This window comes from Gopherus flavomarginatus, chromosome 2, assembly GCF_025201925.1.
Source record: "Gopherus flavomarginatus isolate rGopFla2 chromosome 2, rGopFla2.mat.asm, whole genome shotgun sequence".
NCBI classification, from domain to species: Eukaryota; Metazoa; Chordata; order Testudines; family Testudinidae; genus Gopherus; species Gopherus flavomarginatus.
The window spans coordinates 234,467,927-234,485,244 of NC_066618.1; the positions used below are offsets into that span (position 1 = coordinate 234,467,927).

Consider the following 17,318-nt stretch of genomic DNA (forward strand, 5'->3'; position numbering starts at 1 on the left):
CTAGATTCGAGCCTGAATTCTTAGGTGAATGAACAGGATGCTCTTCCTTGGACCTACATCTTGTCTTTCCTTCTGCTGCTATTCCATGGTTATTTAGATATTATGCCCAGTCAGTGCCCTAGAAATATTTGTTGCATGGATTTCAAAAGTATGGGGGGGAGAGGGAGAGGAGGAGAGAATGATGCCACTTGACTTCACTCTAGGACTTTCAGTGCACTGCAGCAGTGACAAGCTGGTGTGCTGTAGATTCACACCCTGGCTTGCCACACAGTATCTTGCCATGTAGACAAGCCCTAAGACTAAATTATATCCTCACTTTATAGCAGTCCTCAGGCTGTGTAACTTAAACTGTCTGCCATTATCCTCAGTGGCTCAGTGTGCCTACTGAAGCACAGAAAAGAGTCAGCCATATCCACTTTTCTCCACCTATGCTCTACAAGCCAAGCTGAGGTACATGTGAGGTGGTATTGGAGGAGTTGTGCTGTACACCACAGGAGGATTCTCCTCTACTGGAATGATGAAAAAATCCTTGTTGCAATAAGGAGGACAAAGTAACAGTTTTGGAGTTAAACTTAGAGTAAAATCGCACTTAACAGACTCCTCCTTTTTTTTTTATCCTCACCCTGTACCATAAGTGGTTACTACGTTCTGGACAAACCTTAATTTTATTTACACAGGACAAAGTCTTTTGAAAGTCTGAAGCTTCTTGTGGTATTGCAAAGCTAAATAGGATCTTCCTGCCTCTAACTTTGCAGTAGTTTAGTTTCCTCTTGTATTTGTGAGGCCTACAAGCTAAGAAGTAAATTTTTAGCTGCTCAGGTTTGTGTTATTCCTCTTCGACTCTTGGCTGCTTCCTGGATCTTGAAAGTAGAATTCAGGCTAAGAAATGGGTAAAGCAGTGGACTTGGAAAGGAGTCATTTCATTTACCCCTTATAATAAGTTATAATGACGCCACATTTGACCAAAAGGGACCTGCATGCTGTAATTTCTTAGTCTTATCACTCAATTTGGATTGCTTATTAGTTTTCAGTCCTAGGCTGGTATAAGGAGTATTAAAGATTATTTTTCTTCTTGCAGAACTGTATTCTTATGTTTCTCTGTATCAGCCTCGGAACCCACATTAATTTAGGATTTTTTTGGCTCTCCGACTGATCACAATCTCAGTAAGTGGAGTGAGTAGCCACCAGTGTCTGCCCATCACATCAACTGATTTATATCCCAGAATGCATTGCATTAAATGTTTTTTTTAAAACAAATCTTTTCTTTACAGTAGCTTTGGTGTTTAGTTGGTGACTAACACTTAAACTTACTATTTAAAAATGGACAGGATGTCTGGGCAAAGACTTAACAATTCTTTACATGTTTGTTCCTCCAAGATAACAGATTAAAACCTGTGAGGCCATTTATTTTAATATAAGACCTAGTGCCAAGAGGGTACAGCAGAGCTGCAAAGTGGCAGATCACATTTGTGTTTGGTGCATTTTTTTTTTATTTTTGAATATTAGGATTGGAAGGAACCTCAGAAGGTCATCTAGTCCAACCCCCTGCTCAAAGCAGGACCAATCCCCAGATTTTTTACCCCAGTTCCCCAAATGGCCCCCTCAAGGACTGAACTCACAATCCTGGGTTTAGCAGGCCAATGCTCAAACCACTGAGCTATCCCTCCCCCCATTATTATTATTTTGAAATAATGACTGTGGTTCATTACATGATTATCATACACAATCCTTTTGTAACCTGTTAAATAGTTCACATTTTATTGTAAGATAAATTACTTCTTAAGTTTCTTAATATGCTTTGTAAATATTGATATTACATACTTAAGTTGCAAGACAAATGTTAAGTTTATTGATGCCAATAACTTTTTGCCTAACTCTGAAAAGTGAATAAAAACCTAAATGCCAGAAGCAATATGAGTAATCTCCCTACATGTAAGCAGCACAAGTGAAGAGCTGCCATTTTATTTCACACAAATAAAATGTGTGCTCTGATAAGTCCCATGAAAACTCAAGTTGGCTTTTCATTTGTAATGTATGAGGTGTATTTATCTTCTCAAAAATGAGTGTGGATATGTGGTTCCTGTGCAAATGCTGACTGTAATCTGCCAGTATTTATGAAGAACACATGTACAGGAAAATAATTTTCAACTACAAAAGTAATAAATTGAAGTAAGAGAATATATGGGGAAAAATATACCATGTGTGGTGGTATTAGACTGTAATTTCATCAAGTGATTTCTCAGGCTTCATAAACTCTAAATGAAACAAGATTGTATTAGTCTTATAACAGATAAGGTAAATAACAAGTTCTGGCTTCCTTAAAATGCTCAGAATGCTGTAGCTGGCAGTATGTCTTTCAGGAGTGTTTAAATCTTTAAGACAACTGATAAGCTTCCTGTCCAGGATCCTAAAAGAAATAATTATACTCCAGTAGTAATCAGATGTTTTTAAAAAAAACATGGAAAATTGAGAATTGTAAAATTCATCAAAGCTGTTTTCAGCAATTTGGTTGAATTTTTGCTGTCCTTCTATAGCTTAAATGTTCTATTATGTGTCCTCTCGATCTCTGATATTTTATTGGCTTCAGCATTCTGTCAATTATTTTTTAGTTCATGTTCAAGATGTGTTTCCTTCATAGGATATGTTTTAAACTTGAAACGCTCTTGCCTAACGTTTGTTTTGCATGCCAAAAAATGAATGAAGCAGGCATGCATTAACAGCCACAGCCCTGTGCAATCCCTCCAGCTTACTGTTGTGACCTCTACCCTTTTGTATCCTGTGACACTCAGCCTGTCTTTGTGCTCAAGTTTATTCATGATGGATATGTTTCCCTCGCAATCACATATGCTGTGCTCTTGCAGAGAGATTCAGCTGCAGCCCTTCCGAGCTTGGAAAAAAGAATGTTGGTAGTGTGCATAAGAGGAGCCTGTTTGAACAGAGGCCCCTCCATAACATGATCAGGACAGAGTGCAGTCTTAAACTTCTCCTGGAATATGAAAGGGGATGACTTTCAGCCTCTCAGATCCTTTTTAAATGCAAAAGAATGAAGGAAATTGCCAGATCAGTTAGTTAATCAGTGACAACTGCAGTAAGTATACAAAAAGCATGGCCCTTAACGAGAGTAATCAGTTGTGCTTGGTGTTTTTTCAGTGCCTCAGCATGTCGCCATTGGCCCCACCTCTTGAATCCTCCATTGGTTTAGTGTCAGCTTTATAGGAGAATGTAATTGCTAGCAGATCTTTTGATAGCTAATGGCAACAATATAACTCTTCCCTTCTGACTCCCTCCCTACTCCCTCCCAATCTTACTCCATCTTTTTTGTATACTGAAATTAGTGAAATGTAGAGTTTATACTAGGGATTATTAACAAGATTTGTGCTGTCAAAATTCTTTCTTGATTTAGTGAGTATACTTGGCCTTAAATTACTTCCCTTCACGTTTTTTTTTCAAAATAATATTCCTATCAGATATTTTGAAAATAATTTTCAAATATTTCAGGAATTATCTTGCTTGTTCCCCCTTATCTTGAAGTATTTTTAGACAAACTGTCTCCTTCCCTCTTCGTTTTGAACTTCTGAGGGGTAAGATGTGGTCATATGGTCAAACAAGGCATTTTAAGATCAGACTAAATAACACTGAAACTGTAGTGTTCTACCTTAAAAAATGGAAGTATATTGTATTGTATTTAAATATAGTTAAATATACTTAAACTTAGAAGTAGTGTTAATTTTTCAATGCTGCACCACTTAACCCCAAATCAGTAATGGTAATAGATGGCTAGAAATTCTAGTGGTTCTGGTTTCTTTCTGGATTGGGAAGAAAAGACCATGCTTGATTTTCCTATTTTGTGTCATAACTGTCCATTTAAAACTGGCAGAGTCACATGTTAGGATCGTAGCTTGGACATTCTGTACTGGGAAGCCCTCAGTGCATTTGCATCATAGCAGTATTCTGCATATGGTGCTACTATTGAAGCTTTGTATCAAAGCTTCTGTGAATTTGAATGACGTAGGATATTGTTTCCAAATGTGTGGCATTGACTGAACTACTAGCTGGTCATTCTCGCATCAGCTGCTTGAGAGCAGCAAGCGGCCAGATATTCTGAAAACTCTTGTGCCCTCAATTACCTCTGTAAACTCAAGTTCTGTGCCAAGGTACTTGATGTAATAAGGAAATAAATAACAATCTAAATCAGGGGTAGGCAACCTATGGCACATGTGCCAAAGACGGTACGCGAGCTGATTTTCAGTGGCACTCACGCTACCTGGGTCCTGGCCATTGGTCCGGGGGGGCTCTGCATTTTATTTTAAATGAAGCTTCTTAAACATTTTAAAACCTTATTTACTTTACTTACAACAATAGTTTAGTTTTATATTATAGACTTATAGAAAGAGATCTGCTAAAAATGTTAAAATGTATGACTGGAACACAAAACCTTAAATTAGAATGAATAAATGAAGACTCGGCACACCACTTCTGAAAGGTTGCCGACCCTGATCTAATTCCTGCCTAATATTACATGAAAACTAATACGTTATTTTTATGCAAGAAATCTGAGAAATAGCGAGGTATGTATATAGCCTAGCCTTAATTTTTTTTGCGGTGAACCATTTTTAGTATAGATACTTTTTACTTATGCCAGGTGTCTGAGGGAAGGGAGACAGGATTCTTTCTTATTGAAGATTATTATGAGATTTCAGTGTCTTAAGAGAATTGACTGATTTTCCACTAAGATATCCTATTTAAAAGAACCGTTATTTTATTTTTAGTGAAGAATGAACTAATTGCACTGAGATGTATACAAAATTAACTTTTACTCTGAGCACTTAAGCTGTGTCTACACTACCACTTTCAAAGCTAAAACGTTAGTTTTTCAAGGTGTGAAAAAACACCCCTCTTGAATGACAAAAATTTTAGTGCTGAAAAGCTCCCGGCGAGAAAGCTACCACCCCTTATTTGGGGTGTTTTATCATCGCTGGGAGAGCTCTCCCCTGGCAATAAAGCGTGACTACACTGCCCATGTCACAGCGATGCCACGGCCGTGCTGTAACATGGGCAGTGTAGACGTAGCCTTAGCGTCTACGCTATGGACTACTGCATGCCCACAGGAGAGAATGCTCCTGCTGGCTAATTAAACCTCTCCCAATGAGCGGCGTAGCTATGTCGGCAGGAGAGCGCCTCCTGCCAGCGTAGTGCTGTCCACACTGGCACTTTTGATGGTCAGGGGTATGTGTTTTTCATACTCCTGACTGACAGAATTTTGTCAAAAAAAGTGACTAGTATAGACTTAGCTTAAGCCACACTCCAGGATTTTCACTGCACTGTAGCATTGGCCACATGGTGAGTTTATTGTGTAGCACGCCGGTGCATGTCTACACAGTAAAGAAAAACCTGCAGCTGGCCCATGCCTGCTGACTTGGGTTTACAGGACTCCAGCTGTGGTGCTGTTTCATTGCTGTGTAGATGCTCAGGCTCTAAGACTCTAGGACCATGTGGGGTGGGTGGGTCCCAGAGTCTGAACATCTCTGCAACAATGAAACAGCCCCACAGCAGGAGTCCTGCAAACCCGAGTGAGCAGGCATGGGCCAGCTGTGGGTTTCTCTTTATGTTGTAGACATACCCACAGTTACTCAAAGTGTAGGTGAACCTTAAGTCTCAATGCAAGTTGATGACACTCACTCCTAAGTGTCTAAGTCACTTTTGAAACTTAGGCTTCTAAGTCAGTTAGGCCTTAAAATACTGAGTGGAGCCTTTTGAGGCCTATGGGGTTGCTAAGCAATAAACTATTTTGGAGGTGGAGGAAATAACTAACAGTAATACCTCTAGGCTAGGGCTCGGCAGCCTTTCAGAAATGGTGTGCCATGTCTTCATTTATTCACTCCGATTTAAGGTTTTGCATGCCAGTAATACATTTTAACATTTTTAGAAGGTCTCTTTCTATACGTCTGTCATATATAACTAAACTATTGGTGTAAGTAAAGTAAATAAGGTTTTAAAATTTAAGAAGCTTCATTTAAAATTTAAATTAAAATGCAGAGCCTCTCAGACCGGTGGCCAGGACCCGGGCAGTGTGAGTGCCACTGAAAATCAGTGGCACGGGTGTCATAGGTTGCCTACCCCTGCTCTAGGCAATGTTAACAAGCCTGCATGATAGGTTCTTATAGGCAGTGTTTCCTCCAGGAGTTGAAATTAGAGGGAGTCAGAATTTATAGGAGTGGGATTGGAAAATGACTAAATTGGCAACACTGCACCATCGAGTGTGGAGGAGGATGGGGAGTGTTCATTGGGTTGTAGAGAAATCCCTCAGGACCAGAAGGATTGTGACAGTAATGCCAAGTTAAGTGGAATTATAGAAGACATTGGTTACCTGTGGTTTAGTGAAGATAACAAAAAATTTCTGTTAACCACTTCCATTTTCTCCTGCTTCTAAACCTGTGAGACATCTGCTTTTTGGGCATAATTTTCCTGTGCTTGGTCTCTTTTGGAAAGTCTCAAAATCCTTTCCACTGTTTTTGAGTTGTAGGAGAGAGAAGAGAACTTACTACTTTCTGAAATTATATTTTTAAATCCCTTTTTGTGGTACAAAAGGCTGATGTTTGAAACAGAACATAGTCCTCATTAAGATTAACACATTTTCTTTATGAGAGTATCACTTCTGAGCATGTGCAGTGGATATCTGAATTTTATGAAATCCGAGAGAAATTCCACCCTCTTTGATGATAAAAAGCATCTTTTCTGACTGACTCAAGCAGAAACAAGTTGCTGCTTGGACATTTTATAACAGGAAGGCTGCCTGTGCTAGAAAACCTTAGCTAGTTCAATGTGGAGTATTAAAGTTTGTCCTCACCTCGCCAGCTCCACAACTCTTTCTCAGCTGTTGTTGAAAACTATTATCCTGTTGGTGTAGAACGATTCAGAGTTCAACATCTGTTGTAAATTCCTTAGGGTATGTCTACACTGGAAACGTCAAAGCACTGCCACGGGAATGCTCCCGTGGCGGCGCTCTGAAGTGCGAGTGTGGTCACGCACGAGTGCTGGGAGAGAGCTCTCTCAGTGCTTCTGGTAATCCACTTCCATGAGGGGATTAGCTCCGAGCATGGCTGCCAGCGCTCAGAACCTGTCTACACTAGCACTTTAAAGCGCTCAGACTTGCTGCAATTAGGGGGGTGATTTTTCACACCCCTGAGCCAGCAAGTTAGAGCACTATAAAATGTAAGTGTAGACAAGCCCTCAGTTGACCATTCTCTCTCAACCAGGGTGCTGAGCTATTTGGAATCTGTACAGTATAGTGTAGTCACCACTCCCTTCTATCCCTACGTGGGCTAAAATTCAGAGATCTCTTTCATGGGAATACTAGGAAGCACAATCTGTGTCTAGGCTAGGAGTTAGCGCGCCAGAAAGAATAATCTTTGTCTGTGTCCAATGACCTAAATAAATAACTCCCTTTTATATTACAAAGGAATTCTTTTCTTTTCTTTATCATGAGGGGAATAGACTGGAGGAGCAAAGGTTTTAAATACCAGTTGGAGATTGGGAGAAGATAGAGAAAGCTGTTTGACACTAATTTTCAAATATGACATTTTTTCAAATTTTTGAACCCCTACTAGCCAGAGGGTAGAAGATGGAGCTCTGAGACAGAATCTAGGGACATTTTTGTGGTGGCTTCGGCTAGCCTTCTCACCATGTCATTGCCTTGGGAGAATGAGGCTTTCAAATCAACTTATTTGGTCTATGAAAGAGATTATTTTTCAAATAGTTCATTAATACTGTGTACTGTCTGCACAGTTGAAATCCAGTTGTGTATTGCTGACTTTTTAAGCTTCCAAGAACACATTCTCATTTGCATTGGATATATTTTTTGTGCTTGTGTTAATGCATAACTTATTGCGTACTACAGAGTTGTAAAATGTATACCCTGAAACATTTAGGATATACAGTTCAACCAATTTAAAGGATAATCTGCCCCCCCGCCACCCAAAAAAAAGTGATCTTTTTATTCTCTTAAAATGTATAAAGACTGTCTGGTTTAATAATGATGTCTCTTTCCAATTAGAAATTCAGCTGTGGAGAACAAGTAAGATTCTGATGTCACAAATAAGTTAAAATGTGAGAGGAGAGAATTTGTAGTAGGACTGCATAAAGATTATTGTTTGTAACAGTTAAGAGATTTGAGTGTTCAGCCTGAGCCTGAACGGCTACACCATAATTTTACAGCCCTGCAAGCCAGGTCTCCTGGCTCATGTTGAACTGCAGTGTCCACATACTGTCAGCAAATCTGTCCCTTTAACTGAGGGCTTCAAAAGCTCTCTCTTTCATTTCTATGGTCCTCCAGAAAAACAGGGAAGAAGAGTAAATATTGCTGATATTTCTGTAATGGGTGGGTGGAAAAAAATGTTTCTCTCCCCCAGCACAAAACTAAATAAAAGATCAGGCCTTATCTATATGTCAAAGTTTAAAAAAAAAATGCATCAATCTTTTTTTCCTTTGGAGGCTATCTTAAAATTGTTTTTGGATTTTTAATTTGCATTATTTTAGCTACGCAACCTTAACATTGCATTTAATAAATAAAACAATTATATTATTGCAAACAACCCTGGTAGCCTGATCTTCAAAGGTGCTCAGAGCATCCCTTTCTTCAAGACCATAAATCTCTCTCATGCCCAGACTATTTGTACGTTATCAACAGAAAGATGGGCTAGCCCAGTGGTCCCCAACCTTTTTGTCTGGCGGGCGCCAGATGAAGGACCACTGCGGTGGTGGAGCACCCACCAAAATGCCGCCGAATTTTGGCGGCATTTAGGCAGCGACGCCTCTCGCTGATGCCGTTTGCCATCAACAAGTGATGTTGGGGACCACTGGGCTAGCCTGTTTGTCTACTCTATGGAAACAGAACTCTCAATTTTAAGGCATTTTGGAAATGATGACCGTGAAGAAGATGCAGTACTCACAAATACTGAACTTTTTATAATGCTGAGAAATTTTCACACCACCTCCATAGTCCTTAGTCATACTACGTAACTTTTTTTTAATAGCCAAGTCGAATGCTTAAATTTTAATCTTCATCAACAAACTGAGTACATTTTTCACTGATCGCTAGGCACTGTTAAAGGTAGAACATTTAGTGGAGCAAGTTGTTTGCTCTACTGAGCTGATGAACTTGCTTACTTAAGCCCTTTGCTCTACCAATATGGGACCTTCAGAACTGTTTCATAGCATTATTTTATTTGAAATTAAGACCTAGACACCACTAAGATTACATGGTTGTGGGTTTTTTGGTAAGATACCCTACTTAGGAAATCTGGACATGACAATTTCAAAGTCAATATATGCATTCTGGTTTGATTTTTCTCTAGCTGATCATCTTAATTATATATTGTAATAGCTTTCTTGGTAATTACACACTCTGTATAATGCTGCTTAAACTCCTGAGATAGGAATATTTCATAGAAGATATGTCTTCCTGACAGAAGTAGATATTTGGCATAACCAAATTTCTTGATAGTGGTTTTTTAACAGTAGCCCTTTTTGGAAGTGTAAGGACAGCTAAATTATTGCTTCCCGTTTAAATGGCCACAATCAACTTTTATATTTGATACTAAATTTAAATATAAAAAACCCTTAAAAATAAGGTTAACAGAAATGTTCCTGAAATTGAAACTAATGCAAACACATATCTCTAAACAAATATTTTCATGCATTGTTTGAATCCAAAGCACTAACAACCTGAAAGAGAAACTCTCTTCATTATCCAAGATGAGAAATGCGGAATGAGGAATATTATGCTACATAACTGAACAGTTAGATGACTGGGCAGCTTGAGCCAGATTCTGTGGCTTGCCCAAGCTGTGTTCCATGCAGGAGAAGGTGGGCGGTAGGAAGCTATTGTGGCTGTAAGTCACCTTTTAGGCTTCCCTGGAACTCCAGGAGCTAGTCCACTCCTTGGCAAGAAGGCTTTTCTGATAGCTGGAGGCTGACTATGTAGAGGAGTGCCCCAGCTGCTATATGTATTACACCAATTGCCAGGGGGAGTGGTAATGTAGGAGCTGCTGAAGTGGCCCTAAGCCACTGGAGGGATTCCTCTGTGCCAGTGGTTCTCAACCTATTTACCTTTGTGGGCTGTACCCACACAATATATATACAATCTGTTTGGCCCTGAGGATCTCACATGGGCTGCAGTTGCGCGCTGATTGGGCCACGGATTAAGAACCACTGCTCTATGCAAAGAAAGTTCAAAGCAACAGTGTAGCCTAGCTTACGGCAGCTTTGTGCTGTAAGATTGCATGAGTGAAACAGGCCTTACCATTGATATGGCTGATTTTTCTGACTTGAAGTTTGTGTTAATAATTAAATATTTAAACACCTCTACAATTATGTCCTTTGTAACTGACTTTTTAATAAGTTTGTACTTCTAAGGATATTTGAGACTCAAGAAATTTACCCTAAATTATCTAGATCTTATTGGATTGATGGTCATTTAAAAGTGGTGATGAATGGATTTTTTTAAAAAAACAGGAAGGGGAGCTTGTATTCTTTTTGTAGAGAAGTCTTTGGAAAGTGGTTAAACAAATGCACAACCAAAAATCTATTGACATTTTTCCCTTTGCAATATCTCTCTTGGTTTTGCTGGAGGATACAGAATGTATCATCTTAGCTGACATCTCCAATTGAAGGAATGGTGGTTGAAACATCAAAAAGATGGCCTTTCTCCGAATGTTGGCTATTAAATTAAATAGGTATTAATAAAAATGAAGTTTTAAACAATAACTCTTTTGATAACACAGAAATAAGTGTTCTGAAACAGAATTGTACTGAAATAATAGTTTACAAAGTTAGTTATTTTGGTTCCAGTTGCCATGTGGACAACCCCTTACCATGTTGAGATGTCCTCCAGCCATAGATCACAGAATCTGAATTTCTAATATTAAAAAAAAAAAATTGTTTAGGTCCTCTTTTTAATAATCACAAAAGAGCCTAATCCCACTTGCAGATGACTTTTTTAAGAAAATGTCATTCATCCCATCTTAAACTTAGTTGAGTCCTGTATGGAAAAAGCTAGAACTTTCTTGGAACCTTTCTGTTTGGGAAGTAATCCATTACTGTAAATGTAAAGTTTTTAACTGACATCATGTGCTGTAATACTTAACTGAGAGAGACAAGTTTTTGAACTTCAGATTTCTTCATGTTTGGGCCTGAGGAATAATTCTGTAGTTCAAAAGCTTTGTCTCTTTCACCAAAGGAAGTTGGTCCAATAAAAAATATTACCTTGCACACCTTGTGTTTTTTCATGTCCAGGGACCAGCACAGCTACAACAATATTGCAAACAGTAATAATTACCTGCCATAAGTATTTAAATGAATAAAATACTATAGCCGTGACCAGTTCTTCGTAGTTAGTTGGAGTTTTGTTTTCAGGAGGAATATCAACTGTATACAAAGCAGAATGTATGTCTTACTCTGAAACACTTTAGTATGTAGTCACAAATGTGTATTATGTCATTAGTAAGGAGTTTGCCTGAAGGTGAATAGTGAACCCCGGTGATTGAACTTCCTCTATCCACAGAAAAATTCTGTCATGGATTTGATCTGCAGTGGGTTTGGAGCCATGGGTATTAGTTTGAACATGGCATTTAGAAATCTGCCCTCTTGCAGAATGAAAGCTTTTCATTTTTATTTCAGTTTTGAAGCTAATAACTTCATAGTTTTGCAATGAGGGAAACAATATTGTATAGTTCCATTTTTAATTTAACAAAGTAGCCATTTGTGACCTGTATCACTGTTATGCAAAATAACACCTTAATTTTTATATAAATCTACAGTTTTAAAATCTTTAGCTTTTAAAAGGGTCACTACTGTTGTTGCACAATCCTGTTGTCTATTTAACTAACTTTAGCTTATCATAGCCCTTGATGCTGCTGCCTGCTTATCTGATTACACTGCTCAGGGGAATAAGGTTAAGGACATGCTGTTGGTAACTAGAGCATTTTCAGGGCTTTAGTTCAGCAGATGGGCTGCTTGGCTGTATTCATACATCTGCCTGCCTGCTGTGGCAGCTGCTGCTGCTGCATGTTGTTCTTTTGTTCTGTTCCATCCAAGAATGGAACACTAGGAAGTGTAGTGAATGGATTAATTTAAGGTTAAGGTTAGTGTTTTGCTTGCACTCTAGTGCCCTATCATAATAAAGCTTCTGATAGAAGCTAATGAGTTTTTCTTAAAGTGAAATAGATTTAAAAAATACACTTGAGCATCTGAAACAATCTAGTGTCATCTAGCAGAGGTGTGTTATAATATTGTATGACTATTTTATTTGTTTCCAATTTTCTTTTTCCTCTTTTTTTCTAGGATCGGTAACCAGACTTTGGCTGACACTACGTGGTCCGAAAGAATTAAGGAAATATGGAATGACATGAAGGAGATTAGTTGAGGATTAAAGACTTTGAGGACAAACACCTCAGTGAGGTGAAGCACAGACTAGCTTTCTACTTGTAGCTCTGAGGAGCTTTGTGCCGAAAAAAGATGGCAGATCCGGGAATGATGAGTCTATTTGGAGAAGATGGGAATATTTTCAGTGAAGGGCTGGAAGGTCTTGGGGAATGTGGATATCCTGAAAATACAGTAAATCCTATGGGGCAGCAAATGCCCATAGATCAAGGATTCCCCTCCTTACAGTCTTCTCTTCATCATCCTCCCACCAATCAAAACCAAGCGAAGTTGACCCACTTTGATCACTATAATCAATATGAACAGCAAAAAATACATCTGATGGATCAGCCTAACAGAATGATGAGTAATGCTCCTGGGAATGGTATAGCCTCTCCTCACTCACAGTATCACAACCCTCCAGTTCCTCAGGTTCCTCATGGCAGTGGCACTGGTGGTCAGATGGGAGTCTATCCTAATATGCAGAATGAAAGGCATGGGCAACCCTTTGTAGACAGTGGCTCTTTGTGGGGACCGCGGGCTGTTCAGGTGCCTGACCAAATAAGAGCGCCATACCAGCAGCAGCAAGCGACGCAGCAACCACAGACACCGTCAGGACCCCCTGGGCAGGGGCATTCTCAGCACATGCAGCAAATGGGAAACTACATGGCTCGTGGTGATTTTTCAATGCAGCAGCATGGTCAACCACAACAGCAGAGGATGAACCAGTTTTCTCAAGGTCAAGAAGGTCTTAATCAGGGAAATCCTTTCATTGCCACCTCAGGACCTGGCCACTTGTCTCATGTGCCCCAACAGAATCCCAGCATGGCACCTTCTTTGCGACACTCAGTCCAACAATTTCACCACCATCCCCCCACCGCGCTCCATGGAGAATCAGTAGCCCACAGTCCCAGATTTTCCCCTAATCCTCCTCAGCAGGGTTCTGTTAGGCCACAAACACTTAATTTTAGTTCTCGGAGCCAGACAGTACCCTCACCTACTATAAACAACTCAGGGCAGTATTCTCGATATCCTTACAGTAACCTAAATCAGGGATTAGTTAACAATACAGGGATGAATCAGAATTTAGGCCTTACAAGTAACACTCCAATGAATCAATCTGTACCAAGATACACAAATGCTGTAGGATTTCCATCAAACAGCGGTCAAGGACTAATGCACCAGCAGCCCATTCACCCTAGTGGCTCACTCAACCAAATGAACACACAAACTATGCACCCCTCACAGCCTCAGGGAACTTATGCCTCTCCACCTCCCATGTCACCTATGAAAGCAATGAGTAATCCAGCAGGTACCCCCCCTCCACAGGTTAGGCCTGGTAGTGCTGGAATACCAATGGAAGTTGGTAGTTATCCAAATATACCCCATCCTCAGCCATCACACCAGCCTCCTGGTGCCATGGGAATTGGACAGAGGAATATGGGCCCCCGAAACATGCAACAGAGTCGTCCATTTATGGGTATGTCTTCAACTCCACGGGAGATGGGTGGGCACATGAGACCAAATGGTTGTCCAGGTGTTGGCCTTGCAGATCCACAAGCAATACAAGAACGACTGATATCTGGCCAGCAGCATCCCAGCCAACAGACATCTTTTCAACAGCAAATTCCAACTTGTCCTCCCATGCCACCTCATCCAGGGATACATCATCAGTCTTCACCACCACATCCCCACCACCAGCCTTGGGCACAGCTTCACCAGTCACCACAGAATACACCACAAAAAGTGCCTGTCCTTCAGGTAAGTTACTTCCAGCTGAAAGAGAGTGTTTGTTTTTCAATTATGTATCTATTCAGACCCTGGGATACAGGTTTATTGCTCTGAAACCATTTTCTGCCTTGACTGTTCTATGTACTGGTGGTTGTCTTTCCTATTTTACTTATATTTTTATTGAGTAGCAAGCTACCGGAACTTCATTCGTTGCCTATGTCTCGTGATGGTTTTTACAAGATTACACCATAGTACGTTTAAATGTGAAGCAACATCAAAATTATCCTGAATGCAACAATTATTTTATTATTGTGGTGAATCTTATGAGAGAAAGCTGAAAGTTTGTGTCTAAATTTTCACAGTATCATTAAACCAACACTTAAGCATTTGCAAACTTGCAGAGTGAAGCTGGCTTAATATAGCTGTACTTCTTGATTAAAGCAAATTTAGGCTTGGGATGCAGATTTGAAATGCTTTAATTTAGTATAAAGTTGAAAGTTCGTCAAGGAAAAGTTCCCCATCTTTTCATATGAAACTTTCCAGCACTAAATAATGCACCTGATGATGAGAGGTGGGCAACCTGGTTTAGATAAAATAAGAGCAGATGTGAATCTTAGCCTAAAACCAAACCTCTTGAGGCTTGGATGAGTCACACACATGCACACAACTTTGGTTTTACTGAGTCTCTTAACTTCCTGCTTCCACTTAAAATAGCACTGCTCTGACAGTGTTTCCCATTCAGAAGCTGGAAGTACTGGAACTCTTGAGAGCCTTTTCCAACCTAACTTAGCAGGTTTGACTAAGCATCTATACTCTTTTTGTGCATGATCAAATCAGATCTCTCATCTTTTTCAAGTTTGCCATCACTATATCTCGACTGATATGCCCAATCAGACATGAGCTTTTTGTTGTATGTATAGGTGGCAGATACATCATGGTATAATATATTCCATTTTTTCAATTCTTCATTATATCCAAAATCAATCCCAAGTAGCACTACCCATAAATATTTGGAGATAATTGTTGGAATGCAGTCATAAGGTCTGATACAATAAGTCTAATAAATCATATGAGCAGTTGTCCCAGCACTGCATGGAAAGCAGCTGCTCAGCAGCCCACTTGACTGCTGCCTGCCGGCTGCTTCTGCTAGCTGCTCAGCACAGCATGTGATGGATCTGGGAATCAGATGCATGGGTGGAGAGAGGCAGCTGGTGGGGGGTGGAGGAGAGATGGTGATTCAGCTGGTGGGAGAGGCTTCTGCGCTCGCTGGACAAAATGAAATCCTGGGGAAAGCCACAGGGTAGGTGAAGCAATGGGTGGAAATCAAGAGGTGGAAGCCATGTGGGGATAAGAGGAGAAGCTGTGTGGGAGCAGGGGTAGAGAAACGGGTTTGAGGGGGGTGAATATTTTCAGGATATTTTTTTTTTTTTTCAAATCAGCTAGTGAGTTGAAGGAGCCTTGTGCAGGCTGTGTGCATTCTAGTAAATTTCGAATGTTTTATTTGCAATTTTTTTCTCTAAATTAAAGTTCAGCAGAATGCCCAGAGAATTATCCATCATCTGCTAGTTGGCAGAATTGTTCTTGGAAATACTTATATATTGCCAGCTGTATCCCAAGGAAAGGGGAAGATGGAAAGGAGAGCAAAACTAAGTGTTTGTGTTAGAATGGGTAGGGATCTAGAAAAAGAGTAAGACAGGTTGGAGAAAATGATATAAGGAGGAGAAGAATGCTGCAGGACAGACAAGAGGTTTGAACATCATAACAAGGTGAAGACAAGGAGACAAATGAAGAGAAAAGGATGAGAATATAAAGCAACAGGGAGGAAAAATCAAGAATGGAAAAATGGAAAGCAGAACTTGCAAAAACATGATGAGACAGATGCACGAAGAAATAATAACATAGCCTGGGCAAAAAAGAGGTGAAATGAAACTCACGTGAAGATCTCTCACAAAATGGTAGTGAGGATGGACCCTAATTTCCAAAAGACTTGCATAATTTAAATTCCCTTTAATAAATATTACTTATTAAAAATATATGGAGCACTGTAAATTTACACCACAGTTTCACTCAGTGTTACATCTGGTAGCGCCACAGTAAAACTTTCAACAGTCTCACATTTTGCCATATTAGAGGGTTTGGAAGAAATATTGTCTTTAATGTAGAACAGGGGTGGGCAAACTATGGCCCTTGGGCCAGATCCAGCCTGCCACCCATTTTAATCCGGCCCTCGAACTCCCACTGCGGAGTGGGGTCTGGTGCTTGTCCTGCTCCAGCGTTCCAGCCAGGAAGCAGGGTCGGGGCTGCTTCACACAGCTCCTGGAAGCAGCGGCATGGCTTCCCTCCAGTTCTTGCACATAGTGGCAGCCGTGGCCAGTGGGAGATGCAGCGTGGTGCCTGTGCATGGGGCAGCATGCAGAGCTGCCTGGCTGCGCTTTCGCGTAGGAGCTGGAGAAGGGAAATGCTGCTGTTTCTGTGAGCTGCTTGGTGGTAAGTGCTGCCTGGCGCCTGCACCCCTGAGCCTCCCCCTTCCCCAGCCCTGATCCTCCTCTCACCCTCCAAACCACTCAATCCCAGCCCAGAGCAGCCACTTGCACCCCAAACCCCTAATTCCCAACCCCACCCCAGAGCCTGCACCCCAACCATGATCCCCCTTCCTGCACCCCAAACCCCTAATTCCCAACCCCACCCCAGCCATGATCCCCCTCCCCACCCTCCAGGCCCCTCAATCCCAGCTCAGAGCACTATCCTGCACCTCAAACCTCTCATTTCCAGTCCCACTTCAGAGTCTGCACCCCCAGCCGGAGCCCCTAACCCTCTCCCCCAGCCCTGATCCCCCTCCCACCCTCTGAAACCCTCGGTCCCAGCCTGAAGCACTCTCCTACACCCCAAACTCCTCATCTCCAGCCCTATCCCAGAGTCTGCACCCCTAGCTGGAACCCTCACCCCCTTCTGAGCTTGTAGTCCCCTCCCACACCCTGAACGCCTCATTTCTGGCCCGACCTCAGAGCCCAAACCCCCAACCCAGAGCCTTCACCCCCTTCTGCACCCCAAACCCAATTTTGTTAGTATTCGTGGCCCACCATACAATTTCTATTCCCAGATATGACCCTTCCTTGGGCCCAAAAGTTTGCCCACCCCGACATAGAAAGTTCTGTCTACTATTTCAGTGA

General features: G+C 40.9%; 1 protein-coding gene across 3 annotated transcripts in view; it reads left to right on the top strand.

Annotated features, from left to right (window-relative positions):
* CHD7 (chromodomain helicase DNA binding protein 7) overlaps positions 1 to 17,318 on the top strand; it is a 188,790-nt gene that overhangs the window by 54,209 nt on the left and 117,263 nt on the right. For all 3 annotated transcript variants that reach the window (XM_050938872.1, XM_050938874.1, XM_050938873.1), the window contains one exon: positions 12,340 to 14,178. In XM_050938872.1, coding sequence (XP_050794829.1) covers positions 12,514 to 14,178 — 1,665 coding nt within the window. In that variant the 5' untranslated portion in view covers positions 12,340 to 12,513. The remainder of the gene's footprint in view (positions 1 to 12,339; positions 14,179 to 17,318) is intronic.